This window comes from Neodiprion lecontei, chromosome 2 (genome assembly GCF_021901455.1).
Source record: "Neodiprion lecontei isolate iyNeoLeco1 chromosome 2, iyNeoLeco1.1, whole genome shotgun sequence".
NCBI classification, from domain to species: Eukaryota; Metazoa; Arthropoda; class Insecta; order Hymenoptera; family Diprionidae; genus Neodiprion; species Neodiprion lecontei.
Window position 1 is genome coordinate 39,252,212 of NC_060261.1, and position 27,043 is coordinate 39,279,254.

Genomic DNA, 27,043 nt, shown 5'->3' on the forward strand with positions numbered 1-27,043 from the left:
ATTATTCCTGCAGACAAGGACGGCCTCGCCGCGAGCCAAAGGGATATTATCCCGAAGGTCCTGTGGCGCAGATGGTGCCACTCGATATTAACAGAAAATCTCGATTTTTGGATGTAGGTACATGCACGTTACACGTGGGACGATATTGGAAATGGGGAAATATCATAACCGGCTACTCGCCTTCATGATATTTCCATGGAAATAAGATCTACTTGAATATCTTCCCATTGTTTGTCATTTCGCTTTGATGTACGATAAAAATTAATCAAAGTTTTCGAGCTTTTTATTTGTGCGTCTATCTTCTTTCCTGCAGGACTCTTTTCATCTTTTAGAACGGAATGATTAATGTAATTTATCGATGAGAATTTCCGATACAGTCTTGAATTACTTTTCAACTGAGGAATACTTTTTGTCTGTAAAAATGCTTAATTGAGTGGCTGATTATTTCTCATCAATTCGATCACGCTGAGTGCGCTTTAGCGCGGCAGTAATATAATAATCAAGTAGAGTAATGAGTGGGAAAAGGTGCGGCATAAGGTGTTTCAGCGTGGCGAGGTATACTTGTAATTTACGCAAGTTGTTCTCCGGTATTTCGACCCATCGCTTCCTCCCGCCCTTTGCCCTTGTTCTCCGCAACATAAATCTATCCTAGATCCAGCCAACGCCTTATATATTTCACGATATCCGTGTCAGAGACCAAGAAGCTTATTTATCGTTTAATTACTCGGCGACGTTACGGCGAGCTAGTCGAACGGATTAAGCGCTTTCCGAATGCCGTCGGGATTTTCGTGTCCTGCTTCTTTATGCCGATGGTATTCGCGCGTGAAAATTGATGAAAACCGGCGTTTAAACTTGTGCGAAATTAACGCGATCAGTCTCAGTAGTCAACGCTTTATTATAATTGCATCTCAGACATTAGGGAATTTTGATCAGTGAATTTGGAGCGAAGCGACGGGCCGGGTTCGGGAAATATTTTACGGCAGAATACGGAAAATGTAGGAGGTGAGGAGAAATAACTTCTCGAAACCTGCAATAACATATATCGGGAAAAATGTACGGAGGCCGTATTACCCGGGATGAAAGAGAGGGAAAAGACTCGTCTGTGTATACCTACTTTAGCCGATCCGCGAGTGCCTTCGGTAAAACACTCACTTTCAGGCGTAAGTGGATGAAAGCCATAAATTTACCGAACTTACTTCTATCAGCAAGTTTTTCTCTACCACGACGATTCCTCGTGCAACGGTTATAATTCCTGCTGACAAGTCTTGTATTTTTCGGAATGAGATGTCGAGTCTTGGAAATTTTCTTAGGTCGGCAAACAACTCGCCGCATTTCACTGATGCGGTGTTACTAAATTTTCTATTTTTTACTCATAAGAAATTCAGGTTTAACTTACATATCCGAATGCACGAGAATATGCAAAATCTTTCCTGATTTATTCAATTCTATCTAGTTATCTATCTATACATATAATTTTATAAACAAACTTCAAACGGCATTTGCATTCTCTCGTGTGTTATCGGTTTTCACTGTACTGATACGGTAAATATACAGTATAAAATATATGCTTGTATATATTTTTTTCACTTGTACATTTTTCGAATCGCGTCATTTTAAATTCGTTCACACCTGCAGGCGATAAATCGTACTAGACCCTATCTACGGCATTTTTTGCGAACTTGGAGTGAAAAATATTTTATCTCCAGATCCACCGCAAGACGAAGATGCTACATACAAACCAGAGAATCTCTTCAATGCATCCACAAGAGAATAAATAAAAATGGTTTATTTCACTGGATTTATTGTAATATTGTTCAAGCATTAATATTCGGATGAAAATTATTTAAATTCCTTTCTACAAATCACTAATATTGAATTCTTCTTGGTAAGACTCTGATCATCAAATGACAAATTCTGAAGGTTAGTCAATTATCATTAACTTACAGTAACTGATCAGAAAATTTATGATCGTGCGAATTCGGAATATTGAAGTCTGAAATAATAACACTACCTGTTTTGTTTGAAATGTTCAAAAATCGCAACAATTTTTTCAATTCTATATCTGGCGTCGAATATCAATGATTAGAATGTTGTAAAATTTTCAAAGATACTCAAGAGATAAAAGACGTTTGTTAACTCACGATACAAACCACGACATGATTTATATGCTTCACTCCGTGGATCATGACCAGGGGCAAAGTTTTATGCAAGTTTTTATTTACCTCCTATACAGCTGTATTATTTTCGTATCATCCAGAAATTTTACGTTCCGTACGTTATATGTATAGGTGAATATGTTTATTATACACGTGTACGACAGCCGTCTAGTAGAGGGTTTGAAGTGACGTGCTACATCTCGCTGTCTCTGAATAATTCAGTAGTCATAAAACGGGGATCTGCGTTTGCGACCTTTCCTATCCTAAAATGGTTCTTCTTCTTAACGATAACCAGTGCAAAACAAGCTTGGAATATATTGGCTAGGGAACTTTCCTGGATGCATGCGACAAGATTGGAGCAGCGCGGATCGAAACTCGGGTATTAGCGAGACTGGAAAAGTAACCAGCGTTGTCATTTGTGTAAAAAGCGTGTATAAAGGAAAGGAAGCTAACTGGCGCCCAGGAAAACATACCAATTCTGGCATCACTCCCATTTTCGGTCACATTTTCCGCTCGGAAACGGTTCACAACATCCACACAAATAAATTGTTTTACTGCTTGTTACTTGGCAGTCTAATTTTCTCAAAATTTCGAGTACTTATCGAGGCTTTTACCTATCCACGGACTACATTCACGAATTATGAACGAGGCACATTTTTCCCATATATTCCACGTCCTGCAGGCATCGAAGATGGGGAAGTTAGCGGACCGAAAACGAGACGCTCCATCATCCTGAAATGGAGGAGGTCGAGAGAGGTCTTCGGCTACGTATTTCAATACACTTCGATACATCGTCGTGAACACACTTCACCGATTTTATGCCAGCTTTTCTCCTCCTCTTCTTACACGCTTGAGCAGCTTTCCAATTTACCTAATTTTCGCCCCGAAATTCCTTACTGCATTTTCCGAAAGCTGTCGCGCTTGTTCAGCGAATAACCACCGACGTCCAATGCTGCAATTAATTTACGCTATCAATTCTAGTATGCAAAAAAAAAAAAAAAACAAAAATCAACTGAGACATGACGATGTGAAAATTATGACGAGCGAGAAATATCATGCTTATGAAAATAAGCGCTGACTTCTGAGATCGTATATCAAATACGGAGTAAAGGAAGAAGAAAATCCGCTCCTGTATCGTTCGACTGAAATCACAACTCGACGACGTCGCGATTGATTTACAATTATTCGAAATTGCCGGCACGTCTCGACTTGATCGTAAAACGACTAACGGCTCACTAATTTTCCCAACGACGCGGACGTCGTTGCGTTTCATGTCCTACATTTTCCCGACGTTTCCATTCCTCGTAGAAAACACACGGAATTTCCGAGCGTGTAAACGGCGCAGCTATACGTACCTATACAAATCGAGAGCACGTCGCGAGCAGAATACTCCTTCTAAAATCGCATCTTATATTCCGTAGAAGATTAAATTCTGTGCTTTACGACGAAACTGCAGACGACGTGTAGGTTCAGGTCTAAAACATCAGGCAAAACTTTTATCCGGGTTGTCTCATGTCGAGAAAATCGTGTTTGTCATTCCTTGGGGAATCCAATAAGTATGGTTGAATTTACCACGGATACGTTTGCTCGCTGCGCTATCGTCGGAAAATCGAATTTAGAAATGGCTGAAATAATAGACGATGACAAAAGAGAAATCAATATCAATACCGCTCAATGCAATACCGCGAGATTTTCCGCCCCACGTTGTCGTCTTTTCCGACGAGTTTTCTCCCGGAACGCGACGTCTTTCCATGGGAAAATATCCAGTCTTTGCATCCCGTCCTGTGAGCCTCAACGCGTTATGGTCTGACGGTATAATACAGGCGTGATTTTCCATATTCATCGTTTCGAATATTCGTCAAAATATGGAACGCCTAACTCTGGGCAGGTATCGAAATTCATTAATCATCTATTTTGAATACGCAGTATTTAATGCCTTGATATTCGATCAATACCTTTATAGATGGATAGATGAAACGTACAATACCTGTATGTATCAGCGAGGTCAAATAATACGTTTAAACGATTTCTCCGCTGCTCGATGTATAATGAAGAAAGATCCCCGCGATACGTCTATTTTTTTCCACCGTTCAACGAACCGTCGGGTTTGATGAAAATAAATGGCACGAACATTAGTCTCACGACAGCGAATTTCCACGGTGCTTATTGCTGGTAGTTGGAAGCAACACAAATGTAGTACGTTATTCTTATTGTTAGTCACCGCTATTCGTGAAAAAAGTTAAGGACCGAAAGACAGAGAGGGAGAAAGAGAGAGAGTGAGAGAGTGTGTGGTTCGTGTCTCGAATAATAATTGAATTTTTTTTTCCTTCTGGAAAAGGTGAAATCATTTTTGGGGGAAAAATGTCGTACCCCTTTTTCGTAGCACGTAGACAGTCCGATCAGTATTTCGAGCACGCCCTTGAAAACGAGAGGTGGAAGTAAGTTCTCAACTCGGGTAGGTACATGCCTATATATACTGGGACAGAGACTGCGACTCGCAAAGCAAACTTTTGGAAAACTCTTCGTCTCTGCGAGGACGCTCGGTTTGGTGGGGAAAAAAATTAATGGACAGTGAGCCGTTTCGCGAATCCAGTTTTTTCCGTCAAAAGAACTTTCCCCTCGAAGTGATCCGTCGCTCCTCGAAGACTGAAAGGAGGGTGACAGAGTCGAAATAACGAGAATCTCGTGCTGGTTAAGTCGTTAAAATTATAATCATCCCGGGTAAAAACTATGTATAATTATCAGAACGACTGTCGAGTCTTATCTCCGCTCCGCTGCGGTGCTTCGGAATTATTCTTCGGCACGACGAAGCCAAAACGGTGCCCACTTCTCCCTACGAACGGAAGAGAAAAACCCTCGTCATCCCGCCGACTATAGACTCTGCAAATTGAGAGATTCTCCCAAGGGGCGCCGGCTTCGCGCCGAATGCAACGCTCGTCATCACGTAGCGACTAGTGGAATTCGTTGAAGAAAGTTCGCGATGTATCTCGTCTCAAGAATTTTCCGGGAACAGTCAGCTTGTCAGAGAGCAAACTCGGTTAAGCTTCGGTAAAGCGACTTACGCCGAACGTGCGGCAATCGGAAAGCTCCTCAAAGCGCCACCAGACGTTCCGCCATCCTGTTCTATCCGGTGTTTCAACTTAACGGCCAATTTCCTATCGCCGTTAACGCGCTCCACGAGACCCTTCACTGCTACTAATCAAGTTAAGAGGCTCGAGTTCGTTTTGCCGAGAACCTGCGAACGGTCCTCGACTCCGCAACGGACCAACAAACCTCCCAAGTATATGAGCGCTCAAGGTAAGCGGCCGCTCTTGACGACAAACGTGGGTCGGGAGAAGAGCGGTGCTCACCAATTTACAAGCTCCCGATGCCTCTTCCACGCAGGCTTTCCTCGATCACTGTTCAACTGGGGTAAGTCAACGGCGCCCTTCCTCGCATCCTTCCATTTACTAACGAACTTTCAATCACGCCGAGTGCTCTTTCCGCGGGAAAGCTCATTTTTCAACTCTCCAAAAACGCAGAAGAATAATGGACACTCGGAATTGCTCGCTTCGATTATTGCTTGAATACCTGTTGAAGAGCTTTTTAGTCCCTTTTCGTAAGGTGAAAGGGGTTTAATAGCTCGGCTCGAAAGGATATTTTTCCGGTCACTAATTTCGGCCGTTAGGATGGATTCGGAGTAAAGTCTGTTATCTGAATACTCGGAGCACTTTTGTCTAATTATGCGGTGAATCCACCACGATTCTTGTTTGACATTTTAATTACGGGCTAATGATACTCAATGATCCGCTGATCATGTTGTTATTTATGTGTATGAAGAACCAATTTACCAATTAATTTTTTATATTCGATTCTAAGACGTTGAACCTCTCCAGGAAACTCGATAGAAGCTCATTCTTAAATTTGAAAAATGCGAGGGCCGTCGAATTTCTTCTCAAGTTCCGCCTTTGACGCAAATTATAATAGCTTGCGTCGAGTTCAAACTAAAGTGTAGAATAAAAGTAAACGAAATGATTTTTGTATAAAAAAATCAGATCGCGCTCACTCGAGTACAAATACGAAGTGAACTATGACAAGCAACGGATGTAAAAAATTCTTGACTGTGTTACATTATTACCGTAACACAAAAATCAAATTTGATGAGAATTTATTGTCGGTATGGTTTTACTCGCAATGATCATTTCGCTCACAATATTGGAACCTGGTAGTTTGTATTAATAAAATCGTTGAAATTCATTAAAATTTCTCGGTAATATCCATGATAAGATTTCCCTCAAAGTCCGTGTCAGCTACTGATTTGAATTTATGTGCGTTACTTCAGCCCGAAATTTCACCTCGTCCGGTGTATATGGATATGTATGTGTGTACACGTATATATATGAATACGTTTCCTTCGTCGGATTCCGTCACGTTATGTGAAGAAAAGATTCCGTGAGCGACATTACCACAATATTTATAATAAATGAGTAATCGCGGAGTAAGTGTATCTGCAAACGACAATGAATTATTTCTCCCAGTATGCGTGGCGTATAATACATCTCGGAATAATAAAACAAAAAGAAAATGTTCGTTATTCTTCTCTTTTCGGTACGGCTTTCGACGTTTTCAATTTACATTCCCTTTGTTCATTCTGTCGGTAATAAGAAAGAGAACAAAAAAAGGACGACAATAGATCGCTTTTCTTACGTTGTCTTCATCTCGCGACTTTTCCTCTCATTGTTCTCCAAACTCTTCGAAGACACTTAAATGTCCAATAAAAATTGTTTATATTAAAATCACCTCAGATTCGGGACTCGGTCGTGACACTTATAGCTGATGTATTAAAATCCCGAATTTTTCCTACCTTTCGAGAAATTTCCACATTATTTTATACGTAAGATCTCAAGCTCAAAAGACTTAAAAGCAGGTGGTTCGAATTTTAGACTCAAATAAATGTTCTCTCTACGTTCAGCCAGCTGCAGTCAAATATGTGAACATTTGATTACTCTCACGAATTGCAAACACGAGCGGAAGGTAATCGACGTCAAAGGAAAGTCCCTCCAATGTTTCGTGATGAAGAAGCAACCGATCAAAGTTCGAACTAATCAAAGTCGAGCTCAACGCTTCAGTAAACGTACAGACATTTACCGAAGTCGAATATTTCAGCCTTCTGTGTTTTCTAGTCTCGTGAATTCTTTATCCTCGAGATATATATCCAGGACGTTTATAAAGTCCGTGAGGTTTTATTTTTGTACTAGTATTGAAAATAACTATAATTTCAATTTTTATCATCAATTGAGTGTTTCTTCGCTAAATTTCGTTAATTACAGTCGTTATTATATTGGTTTAAACGCACGCCCGTATTTTCCGGGTTCAATTTCGGTCACATCCTTGAGGTTTGAATCCCCGTCACACGTTCTCTATAACGTAATAGCGCAAGAGATGTTTAGGCAGGCTAACGAGACCATCTAAGACATTCATCACTCCCACAGGGTATCAAATTTCCCTCCACTAATTACGTGGCATACCTACGATTTATCGCGTTACGGACTAATTTTTGTTCACGAATGCACGCGTGGCCGTGATTGTCAGACGTTATTAATTTTCGTCTCACCAGTTATTCGGAATCCCGAACAAACCGTTAATAATTCCCCAGCGAATCGAAAGGCGTTCGTGGTTCAATTCACGCTTCATCGTTTCCTACAATTTATTTTCTTTGCGAAAAGTTGTACGATTCTTGGCGTGTTTTCGCACCTGAGCGAATCCTCTGTGGACTTGGTATATATCGAGATCTTCTCTATACCTACATCGATATATACATATATGTATGTGAAAAGGATCACGTCTCGGGTGGAAATCCGCGTTGCCATGATACTGTTGCTGTGGTTACGACGTGGCTCCTGGTGTAGAGGTTTATAAAATCATTTCCTTCTCGGCAACGCCCCAGTTTCGAGTTTGCACGAACTGTTATCCAAGGTTAAGCTTGCTCGATCCGCACCAACGATAAGGGCTGAACCTTATCCCGTTGACCGTTAATTACATCTGGGTAATTATACTCTCGGAGGACCCGGATATACATATACATTTATATATACGTACACCCGTTGGCCAAAGCTGCGAAATTGAAGCTGGCGAGCAATCGGAGGAACTCCTCGTGAAGAAATACTTGCTTAAATTTCGGCGGCATTTTCCCCTGGCTATATTAATCGCTGGAATTTTTCATTAAAATTAGTCCGAATCAACGTCAGTGTATTACTTTCAATTTTCATACAATTTCCTGCTTCACTTTTTCGGTGCGAATCTTAATTTATAAAAAAAAAAAAATATGCGTCACGTCATTCCGCAAGATTAATCGCTATTTGGACAAAGATCCATGGATATTTTGCAGGACTTGCACGTTCGCCACGTATTTCAACTTTATCCAGAATAAGTATCGCTCGGTTGTATTTGCACAGATGAGGCTCGTGAAGAAGTTAATCGATGCGATATTAATCACGTGCGTGCCCAGCTTTGTTAGTCTTAAGGCTTGAGGGGTGAAAACCGGGAAAATAGGTGGTGGAAGATCGAGGTGAGCCAGCGCTGGACCCTTCATCATCGATTTTGCAGGTTCGATTATGGACTTAAGTTTCGACGGCCATATAAATCAAAGGGTAGACGGCGTCTCGCCATGATCAAAAAAAGAGTCTCATTTTATTCCCAAAGCCGACTTATATCAGCCTGGTTTAACCTGGCGTGGCATAAGGTGTCAATTTGATTTATGATACTCCATTGATACCGTGAAATGAAAAGTTTTCCAACTACACAATCAGCACAAAGCATGACGTGCGTGATTTAATAATATTTTTGTTTATTCGAAGGCTTTCGCGCAGTCGTACAATTCCTCATTTCTATCCCAAATGTATGCTCACCGGAGTAAATTGGCAATTTTCCAGCTGGACTGGTATCAACCCAATCAGATCACACGCAGTCAATACAATAAATTTGGTGAGTAATCCGAGATTCGCTGATCAGACTCTCGGTTCGTTACGTAAGAATGTGATATACGTGTAACGGGGGACGAGCAATCCGGGTCCCTTGCCTCTGAGAACGCAGAGCAGAACGGATGATACGCAATAAGATTGGAGTCTCAGCGTGTTTTCTTGTCTTTTCTTTTTTTTTTTTTCGTTAGGCTTTGCGCAAATTGGAGCTCGCGGAAAGATATTGGGGGGAGGAAAAAGGAGAGAAGAAAGAGAAAAAAAGTTTAATAGCGAGCGCGGCTGGAGCTGAGGCTTTTCAACGAACGTTTTGCCGAGTCTTCAATCGTCCAGAGTTGAATATTCTCTCACGTTTTATACATAAAAAAAAAAAAAACAAGGCTGAATAAACCTCTGTGCCGCCATCTCTTTGATACGAGGCAGGATCACGTTCATTCTGAGAAACATACAACACGCGTGAATAGATTCAACCTTTCACCTTTCGCCCTGAAAACCATACCAGATTTTTTTATTACAAAATGAAAGGATGAAAGAGAGTATGCGGTTCAAATACAAAAGTTCGGCTGATTATGGTTGACGAAAATACTTTTGCGAAAATTTTGCAAGTCACGACTGAAGTACAGGTTAGTAAAATATTACACGCAGTTACATGGTAGCATCTTCAGAATTCTGTCATGGTTTTTGAGTTTTATTATCATTATCTCATTACAGTTGACGAAACTCTTGAGATACAATAACGGAAATTATCATACTCATATTAATCTGTCTTCTACTCCACAAAACTACCTTCAAATTTACGCGCACGGAGATTAGGATCATCCCGTAAATTAGAAGGTAATCTTCTTCTCTCAGCGCAATTATTCATGTTTATCGAATAATCGAATCACCTCGCATTCCAGACGCCATATTACGCATTGTCTTGGCGTGTAAATGAAAAAATATTTAGTGGACCGCAGTTTAAGGTATTTGTCACGCTACGATGCAGCGGTTCTCTGGATCGTAGTTTTTGTGCAACAGTTGGGTAAATTTCTAGGTTCAATATCGTGAGGTGTATAGGCTTAGCAACAGGTGGGTTGCATTCAGGCTCACAATATGCCCCGTTAAAACGGAAACTTTTGAACCGTAATGGTTGGGTATACGCGGGTTCTATGTATGTCTAATGCCACTGCGAGTGACTCCAATTAATGTCCGTGAAGATTCTTCGTCCCTAAACTCACGCACTACGAGGTAAAATATCTTGAAGATTTTTCCCATGCCTCAGTTTATGTAAATAATCAGCGTAATGCTCGTATGAATGTCGCAGAATTTCGCCGCCTCAATTTTCACCCTGAAGATATACAATAAGCGATTCTTTTTCCCTTGTATACGTAGCTTGAAACATTCGAACTAAAAAAAGAATTGCTTGAACCAATTTTTTGTAAGCAAGTGTGATTTCGTAATCGAAAAACGCTACTAGAAATGGAAAAATGAAGATACAGATTTGCTAGCCAGAGTTCTGAATGCTTATACAATTTCAAAATTCTCACAGTGGCGTTATTTCATTAGAAATTTTAACACATTAGAAATTGGGACGCAAACGTCCAGCCATTGTTGTAAATCGTCCGCTTTAAAGCTCCCGGTGGAAGTTGCTCTCGTCACGTGAACGATGCGAGTTAAAGCAGCTAGAGAGTAATTGGCACTCTACACCTGAAGCTATGACTGCAATGGTACTTCTGTGTTGTTATTTCAGGTGTTTTTTTGCGCCACTTCTGTGCTAAAAGGCGAGCAATTGGTTAGGTGATTCAGTGTAGTCGGATATGTATATTCAGTGATGGACTCACGGGTAGTTACGTCGCATGTTTCAACGATGCACGCGAAGTTTAGGTGAAATCCTTGCAATAAAGCTGATGAAAACTGGTCATGGTTAATTGATTTTATTTAATAGAAGCGAGCTGATCTTAACACCGGCAATTTTATGGGTGAAGCGCGAATCGACGCGTCTCACGGTATAATAGGAGCTAAAAATGATGATCAATTAGCGCGGATACTTGAGACGCCTCTCCCAATTTACCTGCAATGAAAACTGCAGGAACGCGTAAATGTGCGAATACCTAAGAACAAGACTGATCTCTTCTGCCACCCTCAATTAAAGGAGGGCTCAAGGAGAATTTTATTTTACACCCGACGGTTTCAAGTCTCAGAAAGTGAACTGTTAATTAACTTCGCGCCCAGTTGTCCCAACGAGCGTACGCACACTCGATTTGCCCACGGAAACTCAATTACAATGCCAAGAGAATCGTATTCGGCATGTCAGAGTCGACGAGGTTCAATTGACGAGTAATTTTACACCCGCGATATTTTCCCCGTGTGAAGGCGGGATCGAGGATGTGCGGAATCGAAGCAAAGCCGTCGATATCGACGTGCGGTTTTTACTCCGTGGCGTGGGTGGAAAAAGCTTCGGTCTTACTTGTTGCTCCCCGCTTTATCCTTCGGTTTGAAGAACAACCAACGATAGTCCTCACTTGGAGTTTAACCCCCTATTAAATGGTCTGCTTGAATGGTGATTTTTTTATTTTAATCAGGCCTGATTGAAGGACGTTTTCAATATCGGCACAACTTTCTTCTCGGTTTCTGTATGAAAAAAAATTTATTTCATTTATCGCGATTTCAGGGTTTTTGGGAAACTTGCGATGCCCGGAGCATATTTCTTTGCTACTTCACGTGTATGGTCAATCTTGGGAAAAATTTGATCCCGCTTTCTTCTCGTACCTCGTACGGATTTTCGAACGCAGCGCGGTAACAGATACTTCAGACTGTGAAAGGTTAGGCAGAATCATTGAGGAAGCAATTTCCTGTCAATTTCCCGGGAAGTATGGAGAAACGATAACGGAGACGAAACCTGCCGCAATACACAGCCATGTGTGATTGTACTGTGGACAACGGTTGATAGCTTTCAAACTGGTTTTAAATTCGTCATCAATTGTCGTATTTTGATACATTGACCTTGGAAGAATGAAAATGCGAAATTGACCTCGAGTAATTAATTCCTACGATACGGTATCGAAAGCAGAAAAATTCTTCTAATTAGCATGTATCAATTCTTATTCTTTCGCCATTCTGCTCTCCAAGCTGCTCCAACGGTGAAAAGATTGGCCTTCGCAAATTCGGAAAGCGGAGTAAATATTCACAACTGCATCCCACCTTAACTTTGATCCTTCCACATGAGACTTAAATTTTGTCAAAGTTTTTAATTAAAATTTTCAGATCAACGCGATATTTACGGCCTGTAAAATCAGATACCTATCATAATCGCAACCACCGCACGTTTCGTTCGCTTTAAAAATTCACGAGAGAGATTTTCCGCATTCACCGTACCATTTGTCATTATTTTCATTTATAACCGTATCCTGTCAACTTGAAATCCCGAGTTTCAACCAGATTCCAATTTCTCTTTGGCGCGAGGAGGAATTTTCACGATTCGCTGCCTAATAATTCAGCCACCGAAAACTCTCGAGCATCGCTTGTGTATTATATACATGATTGTTCGTGAAAACTTTGGGGTTGCTAAATCTGACTGTTACTTTAGGACAGTGGAAAAGTGCCGGATGAGTACATCGCGTCCTCGATCCCCGAGCTTACGTTTGGGTTCGGAACATCACGCGCATCTGCCGCCGAATCCCGAATCCCTTATCTCTAAACTGATCCTCGGACTAAGGGAACATTTAGGAGGAAGGTTTCCGACCCTTGTTAGAGGTCGCGAAGACCTTTCGGAATACGCTGTAGCCTTCTCGATTTCCTCGTAGCTCGCCCACTCGCGTAAGAATCAATTGCAAATAACATGTGCAGAAAATAACAACGCGTTGTTCGTTTTGGTTTTCCCTTTTTTCATTCGCGAGCAGACTGAAAATATCACACGGACATATATGAAGAAGGGGAAATTGAAAATGATCTGCATTTTTGACATTCCTGATGGATTGCGATCAAATATTTCCCCGTGGTGTTCTCGCTCCGTTTCCCATTCTTCGATCCCACGGGAGTCGAGACCTCATATCGGATTGTATGTGAAATTCTTTCTATCAAGGAATGCCGAGTGGAAATTTCCTCGCCGGGTGAATTAATGAAGTTCACCTCGTGGGCGGTGCTGGGCTGCTGCAGAAACGGCGTAACGCAATTTATGCGATAGAAGCTATGCATGTGTAAGTAGAAAGATCGCGTAGACTCGGTGTACTTGCATGAAAGTCAATACTAGCGCGTTACATTCGCGTAAGAAATTATTCCTGTGCAAACGGAGGACAGAAGATAGAACGCAAGGTACGATTTGCAAGCTAATTCTTTCCATTTTTCTCGAGCTAATGTACGCCCGGTGAAAGAAAAAAAAATACTCGGGATATCTGAACGTAATTTGGAATGCTTTGAACTAACGCAGAGCGCCTTTTATCCGGAATTCATGAATATATGGATGAAAATTGCACTGTGTGACATCTTGTTTCTCTTACAGCAGCTTCAACGCCTTTTCTTTTTGTGAGCTTGAATCCGCAAAGCTTTTGACGAGCGTCTTCTTTACAACGGAGCTTTCAAACAGAGTCAGCTCAATTTTCACCTGATGCGAATCGTGACTTTCACGGCAAACCGAGAATGCCAAAGCGAACTTTGCAGCAATTTTTCCAATCGACGCAGGTCCGCATAGCACATGGATCTGAGTTACGTATATTGGATAAACGTGACTTGATATTCGCTGAACGTGTTAACCGACTACGAACGAAACTCTGGCGCAGCTCTCAGATTACAGAAACTCGTTGAGTCGCAAAGTTACAACAACCGTTTCTCACACGAGAAACGAATACCCATAATTCACCTATAAGATTCCTGACTGTTCGGCAGCTGTACAGAGCTGCATCAATAAAAATAATAGCTGCACTCTTGTAGCCCAGATTTATTCAAATGAGAATTCTGAAAATTACTACCCGGTCACGATATTTCTGAAACACTTGTTCCGTTTATTGCATTATGAAAAGTGAATAAAGGAAACATGAAAGGGGAACTAAAGAAGGCGACCAGAGCTTCACTCGGACTCGATCGATACGGACGTGAAAACGAATAGAAGAATTTTCAATTACCTTCTGTTTATTGGACGGAATGTACAGAACACTTATTTGATCCATCACGGTCGCTTGGTATCACCGATTTCACAACTCGACCCACTATTAATCCACCCGTGAATTTTATCATCTGCGTTGATAACGCGATGAGATCTTTCCCACCCTTCCAAATCAATTCCCATTCATGAAATGAACAACCCGTGACTTGGTCGTCTTTCATCAGGCTCGATTCAGCCGTTATCTCAGTTTCGAGATGTCACCCAGCCCGTTTAACGACTCGTGGAAATGGTTTTAATTCTCGGACAAGAGGCTTAAACCCGAATATGATCAAGCCTCGAAACAGGGCTGCAGGAGAGAGAGAGTCCTGGTTTTAACAAATCAATGAACCAGGTGCAGAGTCCCATCCTCGATCGTTGTCAAGTGACGTGGATCGCTGAGTCTGCACAGTTTAACAGCATCGATTACCGCTCGAATCGATCATGCAATCCAATCCACACGATTCAAGCCTCCCGCTCTCCCGCGTAATCTCTGAATCGCCGAAATCATCGGGCATTAAACGATGTTGAAAACAACGAGGAAGAATGGGCGTGGGTACGGGATTTCACTCCGAATTAGCGACAACTCACAGTAGAATTAATCGAGGCCATTTCAGGAAGAACCAGGGATTAAACAATCTCCCGTATTTCGTGAAAGATTGTGCGAAGCGAAATCACAAAGGTGCTGGAAAGATGTCGCGATAAAGAGCCTCGTCGTTTACTCCTGTAGCAGAACGTGGTTTTGGAAAAGCTGGCTTACTCATTCGTCATCGCGGGATAATTCGGGACAGCTCTGAAAGGATATTGTATCAAAGTCGGGAGAAGAATATAAGGAAAGTAATGGACGGGAAGACGAGACTTCACGATACGGAGTTTTTGGTTACTCCACGTCCTGCAAGAATGAGAAAAGTTCCACACCAAGTCTAGCCCGGGTTTCGAGTTTTTCTACTTTCGCCAACTTCTCGCTACGGTAAAGTACACACGTTCGGTAAGATCAGGGACACACAAGAACGCGAATGACTATCAAGCCTTTCATTTCTTCGCCACGGTAGAGAGATTACCTCTTCGGCTCATGTTACATTTTTCTTTACTCGGTCGCATGGTTTCACGCCGCTATGCTTTTCATTTGGTGAAAAATTACCTCCCATTTGCGACGGCGCATCAGTGACGGATATCCAACCCTGAACGAGGGCGTCAGAGATACCTGGAGTAATTTTTTATTGAAAATTTAAGGAGTCTGGAATCTAGTTTGCGATACAGAGAATCCGCGATCCGTCACCGAGAGAAATGTTTAGTTGCGATCGCCACACAGTCCTTGACTGATTTGATTTATCACCACTGCCGAAAAATATAACGCTGGATACTAAATGACAATTAGTCTTGTAATCGTTCTTTTTGATTGTCGTTACTGTTACTATATTTCTTTGTAACTGTAATCGCAGGAAATAAGTACTTGCACCTTGGTTCTTAGGAATTTCAACACTGTCCAAACAGTTGTTGTAACGTTACCTATTTTACTCAAATTTTCTAGTTGCTACAGCAAACGGAACTCTTTTCAATACGGTTATATACTTAATTCCATAGTCCACAGTAAGAATTCTTCTTACTTTTCACATCCCAAGACGTATATGTTGTCGACGTTTTTTATCCGCAACTCCAGACATCGAAAAAAAGGGTCGGGAGAGAGTGAAAGATAGATGGATATAGGATTGTTTTTTCACCCTGCCCAGCAAGAGCTTGAAATTCTTCCAAAACGACGATTTTTTCGTGAATTGGAAAGGCAAAGAACTTATAACCTACAGATTCAATGCAGAATTCGTAAATATATTGCACTCATGTATTCTACTTGTTCTTCATCTATCAGAGCATGATACTAAGTTATATAATTGGAAATTTCATTGGAAGGGTGAAATTCAACGAATCGTAATCAATCAATTTTCGCTGACATGTCCAGTATGCGACTCAGATCATCTGTAATTTTCAATCACTGTCCCGAGAGACAGAAATTGGGCATTACGGTGTAAAATTTCTGTAGGTATGTCAATTGTGAAGAAAATAAATACAGCTCCTCCAGAAATTCTACGTTGTAAAATACGAGCGCTGGAGGACAGAGTGAAAATGGGATATAAAAAGCGGAGGAGTGAGAAAAAGTAGAGGGTACAATAGAGTGCACGTTATATACTATAATGTTATGTACCTACGCGTTGGCCTGGAATTTCGAGGGTTTTATTGCGGTTTGGAATGTGAAAGCTTGAGCTCGGGAAAAGCTTGACGAAAATTAAATTTTATTTAGGCGGTGGAATCGCGGGAAAACGATCGTCGAGCTGAATGATCGGGCGACGAAACGTGTTTTCGCTCTATACCCGGGACAAAAAAAAACGTAAGTACATCTACATCTTCGGTGTTTACCCGGTATAAACACGATAGCAAACATGGTCGATAATATTCGATATGCGAGCGGTGAAAAAAACACCGAGCAAACAAGTCGTGATACCCATACGTATATTTCAGGCACAGCTGATAACCGCAGTACACATTCTGGATTTGGGATACCCGAGAAGGAAACAAAGAACAAGGGCGAATACAAAAACGGGAAAGCCCATTCTTTATACTACGAACACAGCTACGTGTAATCCATGCAGAAACCAAATGTATAATTTGGAATTCAAATTAAGTTTTCTACGTTCGCATTTTCCGCGTGCCGATTCGGAACGGAAGGGAAAAAGCGTAATACAGTTGATTGGTATTGTTCGAAGAAAAAATCGATGCGCTTGTTACGTGCTTCTAGAGAAAAACTCGATACCGTGTAGTGGAATTGAGTCGGAATCCGACGATCGGTGAGTAAGAGTCCGGCAATATTTGATACAGAAAATAAACTGAGGCGAGAGTAACGGAGAAATATAACGCAAGAGATTCACTCTCGCAATAGGCAGTAGCGCGGAGTTCGATGTCAGGCTTATAAATTTGAGAGAGGCTTCGACGATCGCGTTTCCAGGCAAGCATTTGTCGTCTGCCGATACGATGTACGTTTCGGAGAAGTAAGGTAAAGGAAAAAACCACACCGACGCCACCCCAATAATTTATTTACCAAACCGTTATACGAACATGTGCCATTTCAACTCAATTCACAAATTCGTCGCGTTCAATTCCGCGTGCATACATGTGCGCTAAAATTCAAGAGTGGCTACATCGCGCGAAATGCTGAAACACCTTAGAAACGCGCTATTCACACCTCGCTAACACTTTGCATGAATTGTACAGTGACGGAAAAAACCAAACTAATTTCCGAAACACAATGAAACGCGGTTACGTATTTTCTCAGCCACTTAAATGCTTGCTTTCGCCGTCGGCTTAATCGCACGAGCTTGCAACGCGTGTTGACAGGTTAATGGCTTCACCTGCCCTCCGCACATACGTCTTTGAGGGTGTGACGTGTACCCCCTAATAATTGTTACTTGGAATTGTACCCGACTGTTGCAACACAACGCAAACGCTGCTACGTCAGCGCTCCGTCTATAGGAACCAACTCTTGTTACCGAATCCAAATTGCACGCCATGGACTTTTCATGTAGTTTCAACTACCGAAAAGCACCTTCAAAATCTTCCCTGTCTATTGTTTTTTTTTTTTTTTTCTTCATTTGTCAGTATAGATTGGCAGACTTGTTCCTTGTTCATAACAAATTATAACAGAACAGTGTTACATTTGATACTGAAGAAGTTAACGAGATGTATACAAATATTTTCAACGGTCTGGACACGCCGGAGGGCAACAAACGCTACCCAAACGATCAATCATATCAGCCGAAGACTGCTAATTAACGCAAGGCGTCAACCATGTCAACACTTGCTTGTCATTAGTCTCAACTTCAAATCACGCATACGGTAGCGAAATTCCGTTGCACGCAGAGAACCGTAATGTATAAAATAGTTTTCAAAGGGTAAACCTACAATTTCACACCATTCTTTATAGGCAGCTCATCATCGGAGGGGTGGTTAATGACAACCCACTCAATTCAATTAAACAATTTGCCTGAAAAGTTGAACCGTAAATACGATCCCCTCAGATTGCCAAACAAATTTCCGGTTGGGTTTCACTTGTTTTAATTAATACCGAAAAGTTAAACTTTCCGGACTCCTTAGTTTACATGTAGAATAATCGGATCGCAATCAGACGTAAAGAGAGGTGGATTATTTATGACAAGTTCCGCACTGTTTCACTCGCAAAAAAATAGTCAGTGGAAAGTGATGGAAAGTAGTGAAAAGTTTATTAATTGCGCCTTTTTGGCAAGTCTGACGCTCTTGTCGCGAAGCCCTTGTAAAGTATCAATTCTCTCCAAGGTCACATCCTCGATCCTCGTGCGCGTGCAAGAGAAAAAATTGTTCGCATCAGACTGGGCGGTACCACAGCTTCCAATATATTTTCGCGAGAAGTTTTCGGTTGGCTAACACAAAAGGTTCCCATCAGCTTGCTGACCCGGGTTTTCCCTAGCTTTATGAATATACCGAGCCCGCCAGTCTCGGTGATTTTTGAATTATGTTATGCAAATTTCAAATTGCCGAGGCACCCAACTTGTAGACATCTGCACGACGCTCCTGCATGTATACGCATGTATGATTTTGCCTATCTTTACATAGATAAATAATCAAGGGCGTACATCTATATACATAGGATGCAAATCTGAGTAAAGTATACACTTTGCAGGCGGGTAGAAATGACGCTCTGGATTAAAGCTGGGGAAATACAAGGCAAAGGTCCAATCTTCACGAGTCAGTATCAAGCGGATTTGTACAGAATGGCAAAATTGACAATCGCAAAATAGAAAAACTCCCTTATCTTACCCTATTCGCCTGGTTAGAGTAATTAATGCATACCGCGATTGGGAAATTCTTAATTATTACCCAAGTTAGGGTGGAGTTCTAATCCCTACTTATATGAGAAGTAAGTACAGTTGCTTATTCAATCTCTCAGATCGTAAATGAACGCGTGAAGAAACATGTCAACTCAACCTCGTGATCGTTATTGGAAAAATTGATTGATCAACGAAGCAGTGTAATTTAGCGACGGATGAAAATTTGTCGGTAATTGAGATGCAATTTTAGACGATCACGAGTTTTAATATTTTTTCATTGTTTTTCAAATAGTCGTTGATCCATCATCCTAGCCAGCCTAATGAAAGCTTCTACATGCATTTAAATTCGAACGGGCGCGGAATTCAACCGGCTTGAAACGTTTCTCGAGTACCTGACAACGAAATGAGATGAAAAGACGTTTTTTAAGGACAAGCAGAGCGGCAGTAAAATACTATCTGCACTAATTTCGAAGCGAAATAATTGCGGTGCGCGCTTGCATGATTGCATGTGGGAGCGTCTTTGGCTGTAAGGAAGAAGCTTGAAACATCGATAACATTTTATTTCAAACTTACCCGACGCATAACGCGAAGCGAAAACGAAGATGTCTTCATTTTGGTCGTAATCCTGGCAAACTGGAATACTTTATAAACACGGTGCCTGTTGCTTATCTAGTACCAAAGAAACGGCTGGTTCTGAGACCGATATTATCCCCGTGAAAAATCTCCCGCGCTGTACAGTATGGTAATACGTTCTATATAATTTGGAACTAATAACCAACGGAGAATTCGTAGAATGAAAAAGAATCCTGTCGACTCGGAGTAATCGAGCCTTCAGACTAATTTCCGGAATCCTTATTCGCCCTCACTACAGGCGGTCGAACGGCTTCTTGCGGCGCGGTTTTGGCTGCCCTTTTAATGCCCCCTGATCACCGAGCACCTCGCTGCCACGTTGATCGCTGGAAGAAAAGCTCGGCTCACCAGTTCGCGACGTTATTCACCAACCAAAGACGAAATGAAGAAGAGGAAAATCGGGATGCACGGATCTAGACGCGACTACCAGGCGTCTGATGCTCCACAACCGGCGGCTTCCACTCCTTGGGAGCGGACCTCCCGTCGTCGTCGAGCTTTCGCGCACGCTCACCAGCTCAAGGACCGTTGTCAGGGCCGAGCTTACGGACAGAAGGGCCACTATTAATCACCCATAATTACTCCGAGGTGAGATATAATTATCATCCACTTTTTGCCGATGAAATCTCCTATAAACACTTGACAGAAATCGATGTTGCATCGGTGTCTACCATTTCGGAATTTACTATGCGAAGTACTTTTCAAGATCGCACCGCACAGATACCGTCCCGCCTCTGATGCGTCATGTTCGAGGATTCGTATTCTCAATTAGACTCGATACTCGAACAATTTATTGGAACTTGTACAACGCATCGAGGTATAGACTCACGGTGAGATATTAATTTTGCGCAATCAAGAGGCCCTTAGTTACAGACCATTGAAGTCCTTGGTTTAGAAAATATCCAGTCGTTGACTGTTGAGTTTCAAATAGGTACACTATATACATTATTTCGGCGAATCCATTCTGCAATCCAGTCAATTTTTTTTTTAGACTCAACTCCAACAAGATCGCTCCAAATGTAGGAAGATTAGCCACCGTGTACCAAGGGTTCGTACTCAAGTAATTCATGCCGCGGTGAGCTGCTCTCTCAACTTGATATTTAAATAATGGTTAAAGTTAGTTGGCGGTAGCTATATTTCTACCATGAATTCGCCCCGTCGACGACGGTGAAAAGTCTCGGGGCTCTATTTGACCCCGCGAAGTTTTAACTTCTTGGTCTCTTACCGTTTTAACCCTTTGAACCCAATAGAGGACTGAATTTAAAGTGTTTACTATTTGTGCAAAGCAAGCGCCGTTCAAAATCGAGGTTACGAACGCGCGGATACTTGATTCGTTTGAATATTAATATTGCAAAACACCGTGTTTAAAATACTTTCGAAATGTCAAGAAATCCGATTCGCCTGAAGTCACTCGTGAAGTCGCATATTCTCTATTAAGTTACAGGATTATAATTCCTTAGTAAACGGCCATGCTTGAAATAGCACGAGAATGCTTTCGTTTTTTTTTTTTTTTGTGCAATTTTTTCTTGTACGTGCTTTCAAATTCTCCGAACTTTTCCCACATTACTGTGACTAGACAAGTGCAGCGAAATTTCTACAATTGCCAAGTTTCATACCGAGCAGACTGATGCTGTTAATCTAGCAGTTCGGTCAACAAATTTCTAGTAATTTATCCAGTTTGTTCCCTAGACGAGACATTCCGAAACTGTAGCAATTAGATTTCATTACATCGTAAATTGCAGTTGTCTGACCAAGTCCAAGGCACTCGTACCTATTCCGCACAGCGAGCAAATCGGGGACCTCCAAACGAAACATTCTAATCTGAATAACGTAGAGATGAAACTAGTTGGCTATTACTTGCTAATTTAAACTTCATCGGAATAACGCGGAAAGGTTGAGATGTGTGAAAGTCGGTATTCGAGAAAAAATAAAACCTGTAAATTAGTTGGCGTACTCTTGCTGATCGAATAAATCATGTTGTGAAATTTCTGCTTTATGGTGCTTTAGATATAGGAAAATACGATCAGCTGCTTGCAGTACCGCGATAATTGCTTCATGCGTATAATATCTGCGGCAAAGTTTTGCGAAAGAAGAGCTTCCAGAAAAGTTTACGATCTCGCAGACCCTGCGCTGCGTCCCTCGGTAAGTGCCTGCAATTTTCTTCCCCGTCGATTTAAATTACCTCCCCGGGAGTCGTGTTATCAACAAATTACGGTATAGAGCTCCGGTTGCCGTCGTCACGTCTGCGCCAGCTTTCAAGCTTTATGGCTTTGTTTTCCTGTAACAATTCTACCCTGACATCAGCGGTAGTTCGAATTTATTCACGTGGTGTTAAACATTTTTTATAATTTAGCATAAGCGATTATTCGTATTCTCGTTCGATTAGCGTTGAATATTTTTACGTAGCCACAAGAGACGAATCATTTGGCACTTTAGTTTTTCTGGAAATAAAAACTATCGTTGATCGTCAAGCTTGCTGTACTGATACGAATAATTAGATTTCAGAAATATGATTGCGCAAATGGCAAGAGTACGGGATGATTGATGAAACCAATACAAGCTTCCCTTATCGGATGAGATAAAGCCGTGGATCCTTGGCGAATACTCTTCTCTTGAGCTTGACCGTGGTAGCAAAAAACCAAGAAAATAATATACATAATCATGTATACTTTGATCCTTTGGAGTAAACTTCATCAGATAGCGAAAAAAGAAAGGCGAAATCGAAAGATGCTTCGGCGGCATCGCGACGCCACCCAATCGCTTCTATAGGCATCGTCTTAGTTCACCGTATTCTTTTTGGGATGCTGTTATTCTAACTTTCACTTTCATGCATCGCCCGGTCAGTCGGGTTTCAAATTTACGGAGTAAGTTCGGACATACGCATGGAAAGAAGGGATTCCTTCACATCGGTGCTCTAGCCGATTTGTCTTTTGAAAAACGGAGACAATCAAAATTGTTCACTGACTTGGGATATGTGATTTTCTCCAAAGCCTTAACAGCAACCAAAATTGTATCTTATCCATAGTGAGTGATTAACTAATTCGAATCGTTACAAGAAACCTGCAGAGCAACTGAATTTGTAAGAAGTGTAGCACGGTTCATTTCGCACTTTTTTTTAAATAATTTAGAATCGCTCATGTAAGATTTCATTATTGTTTCGAGTCACTTCAATCATTTTCTTTCTCAACTTGCAGGTCGATAGGCGTATTTTCTGTGTATGAACGGTGTGTGAATGCACGTGTTGTTTCCGTCCTCTTTTTCTTTGTTCATCCTGAAATAACTAGTCTTTCCGACAAGGCTTTCTTTGAATAAATCTATGAGACTCATTAGTCCGATGCAAATAATAAGATTGTGTGTTAAAAATTTCATTTCGTTAACCCGTATCCACGTTTAAATTATAATTGTCTCATTTCTTCACGGTTCTGCATTTACTCACAAAATTTTAGATCTTTACATGCTCGTTCTCAGAGCCTGAACATGTTTAAGGGGCTAGGGTCAGTTGGAAGGACAAAAAAATCGCCTTATTGCTGTTTTTCTTATGGCGGCTGGCTTATTTATTCCCACAACAGGATTTTTTCAATGAAATAATACATTAGACTGGGCCAAAAAAATTGACTATTTTTTTTTTTTGAAAAATATATTGAGAATATCATTCAGTATGGCAAAAAAAAAATTTCATGATATTTTAAGCCCTTAATATTAACTTTAAGAGGTCTATCATCGCTATTTTTTGATTTTTAGTAATAATTTGATGTTTTACGTCAGAACTGTCGAAATATTAAAGTGAAAAAATTTATGTTCACTTATCCCTTTATAAAATTAAATTCCCTACAAAAAAGGTCTGATTATAGATTTCTGTCAGACAAGCCGTTTCCGAGTAGTTAAGCTTAATAAATTGATATAATTATTCGAGAATTAATCGAGAAATTATATCAATTTTTTTGGCCCAGTCTATAATACATGTTTCAAAAAGTTACAATAATTTTTTCAAGACAAAATATTGATTTGCAGCGGGGTTGTAAGCGGTCTCCGAGATGTCGAAAGAATGACGGTTTACGGTGTTCACAGCTGCTCAAGACTGGATCATCTGTAATCAAACATTTTTGTGGGATCATTAGGAATAGAAAACTGCTTTGTGAATCACAGGTAAGTGGAAGCGCAATGTTGTTCCAAGTCATCAAAGACATTAAATATGTAAATACATGTGTAACGAAATTTTTGTTGCAGAGAAGTTTCATCACATAATGACTACAGTCAAACCAAAAATGGCGTTGTGCATGGCGATTAAGTGAAGATCAGCTACCAATTTTCTCATCTCCAAGACCAATTGAGTTGAAGAATAAATTTGAACAATAATTACCTTTCAACTTTCGAATACTCTTACGTATCCTGGAAAAACTCTGCCTGGTCCGTTTCACCTAATACGTCATGTAATTTAAATCAAGAGAAATACTGAGAAAACTTTCATTGTTCGGATCTAACTCTTGATGCATTGCTCGCAGCGTATGCGGATTCAGATTGCGCGCAATCGATTCCTCTCACAAAATTACATCTATGTAGCGCGTCAAAGAATAAATTGCAGCATTATTCATATTCGTCGAAATTTTGTTCTAAAATTCAGAGAAGTTGGCCTGACTTTCTTCGCGATTTTTGTTACAAAAAATTTTCATCCCTGTATCTATTCATACCAGTATTCTTAGACTAACTCGACTTCAAGTATTCCAAAAACAGCGTTCAAATCATTTTGGAATCAAGGCTGATAAAATACTAATGAAATATTGGGAAATTAAGTTATTCATTAATTTTGATGCAGGTTAAATTAAACACTAACAACACAATAACATACGGTATACATCGTACAATGCAAAGGTGCGCTGCGCTTAGACGCAAACCAGAACTCGAACTATACTTACTAAGTAAGACCTTGACTATCTGATATAATATTTTTCATCTTCTACTTAAAATTAGGTATAATGCACTCCTGTGTCCTGTTACGATAATTAGAATAATTGGGTAATGTTAAATCATACTTTTGCATTCCCGTTTATCTTTCAATATTATACCGTTTGGTAACTAGTTGAATTACTACACACTGACACAAACACTTGTATTCGAAGAAGTAATATTGAATAAACAGCTAGAACTTAAAGGCTATGAAGTCGTGATTTTTCTGTTTCACCTTTTTGAAAATCATGTGCAAATTTGATGTGTTTTTGCGACGATTTTTGACCCAATGTTGGATGAGGTTAACCATGCACTTTTTAGAACCTGGAATATTTCCGACAATTCGTGGACTGATGAGACCTTAAGGCATGCAAAGAAGACACCTTGAACAACGTTGGATCATTAGCCATACAGTAGAAAAATGAATGATCGTTTTAAAGTTGTAACTACTGATCAGTTGCTCAGATCGGGAATCGGGTTGATTAATTCGACCCCCAAAAACTTGGAAAGCGCATCAGAAGAAGTTGAGGAACTACGAAGTAAACACAAGTGGATATGAATAATCGCAAAAATTCTGTCGTTTTCAGCTGTAAGTCATAAACCGTTGCTCGCATCGTATTGGGACTGGGCTTGAACGATTCCTCTCGGAAAAATACGTCGGAGTAACGTCGCCTGATTTAAAAACCCAAACAGGTGATGGTCGGTGATTTTTGTTTTTTTTTCTTATAGGAAGAAACAAAACGAAGCTTCTTCAAACTTCGAGTGTATATTAACACACAGTTGAAAAGTACGTGCAAAATTTTAATGATCCAACTTTCGCAGAACGGCAGAGTTGTTAGCTGACCCGTTAACTGAAAAACATATCAGTGGTCTAGTGGAGTAAGTCTCCGGTAAAGCATCGCTAGATACCAGGATCGATTCCTGGCTCCGTCGTTAATTTTTCAAATTCACCAGTTGTTCAAATTTACATATTTTCTAAAAAACATATCTTTAGTCAACGACTGACCATCGAAGTGCCTAGCCGCTTGGATCTGGAATCGTTAGGAAAGATGAAGTGCGTATTTCTTGTCTGAAATGTGAGAACTAAATCATTATACATCATATCATATCATCATACATTATGCATCATACATCATACAAAGTATTGAAGTTCGAAACCAAGGTTCGGATGTTCAAAAAGTGAAGTCACCTAAAATTTTTTTTCTCTTGACGTCATCGATCTAGAATCAGCAAGCCGAATTCCTCAGCCTGAAAACAACCGCGCAGTTGAGCGAAAGAATGAAAATCGCGTTCCGCAGATTTCGAGTACCGGGTTCTCTTCCTCCTGGATACTGCGGTTCAGGTCCGCTACCTGGTGAAACTTGACTTTCAGGCCGAGCGCTCCGTAGTTCTGGCTGTCCGGGTCCTTGACCTTGTGACTTTTGACCTTCAGAACTAATTTTCCGTAGTTCTGGCTGTCCAAGTTCTTGACCTGCTGACTTTTGACCAAGCGCTGCGTAGTTTCTGCGCTCCAGGTCCGCTACCTGATAAAACGCGACTTCCAGAAAAAGCGCTCCATAATTCCTGCGCTCCAGGTCCGTTACCCGGCGAGACTCGACTTCAAAGACGGGACAAGGAGCACGAGGAAGAAGACGTGGAAAACAAAGGGGACGAGGTGGACAAAAAGGATTTTTAGTGCAAGCATTGTTGGCGAAAATTTTGATGATTTTGAAAAGTACTGGAATGAATTCTTTTTGGCGCTATTCCGACGTAACTTGGCAAGACAAAACGATTAAGAGCAGTCCCGATACGCTGCAAGCAGCGAATCAAAAGTTACAGCCAAAAATCCAGAACCTGTGTTTTCGACATTTTGCAGCAGGTGCTTTTTCCTTCGTGATTTCTATCCTGTTGATCCCACGCTGTTTTCGCTGCGTTTTCTGAGTTCCTGGGGGTCCAATTGGTCAGAAAAGGGTCATACAAATCGAATCGGAGACCAAAAGTTTTTCGCCCAAAAAAACAGCAAGGCTTACCCCTTTGTATTTTTGGCGAAAATTTTCGCGATTTTGAAAAGTGCTGAAATCAATTCTTTAAAGCACTATTCCGACGTAATTTTGCGAGAAAAATCGATTGGGCGCAGTCCCAATACGCTGCGATCAACGCATCAAAAGTAACAGCTAAAAAACGAAAACCTGAGATTTCGACATTTTGCAGCAGGTGCTTTTTCCTTCGTGATTTCTATCCTGTTGATCCCACGCTGTTTTCGCTGCGTTTTCTGAGTTCCTGGGGGTCCAATTGGTCAGAAAAGGGTCATACAAATCGAATCGGAGACCAAAAGTTTTTCGCCCAAAAAAAACAGCAAGGCTTACCCCTTTGTATTTTTGGCGAAAATTTTCGCGATTTTGAAAAGTGCTGAGATCAATT

At 40.9% G+C, this 27,043-nt stretch overlaps 1 protein-coding gene and 1 long non-coding RNA gene across 3 annotated transcripts in view; one reads left to right on the forward strand and one right to left on the reverse strand.

The window, feature by feature from the left end:
- The window catches only part of LOC107219670 (neo-calmodulin), a 102,618-nt gene extending 82,815 nt beyond the window's left edge, over positions 1-19,803 (reverse strand). Inside the window, exon 1 of the mRNA XM_015657961.2 lies at positions 19,646-19,803. Within this exon, the coding sequence (XP_015513447.1) occupies positions 19,646-19,684 (39 nt within the window). The 5' untranslated portion in view covers positions 19,685-19,803. The remainder of the gene's footprint in view (positions 1-19,645) is intronic.
- LOC124293142 overlaps positions 1-24,796 on the forward strand; it is a 69,027-nt gene extending 44,231 nt beyond the window's left edge. Inside the window, exons 1-3 of one of the 2 annotated variants that reach the window (XR_006903071.1) lie at positions 19,921-20,287; positions 23,711-23,845; positions 23,927-24,796. This is a non-coding gene — a long non-coding RNA (uncharacterized LOC124293142). Of the gene's footprint in view, positions 1-19,920; positions 20,288-23,710; positions 23,846-23,926 lie in introns of those variants that run through there. The other variant, XR_006903072.1, reaches the window with a different exon arrangement.
- Positions 24,797-27,043: the final 2,247 nt, after the last annotated feature.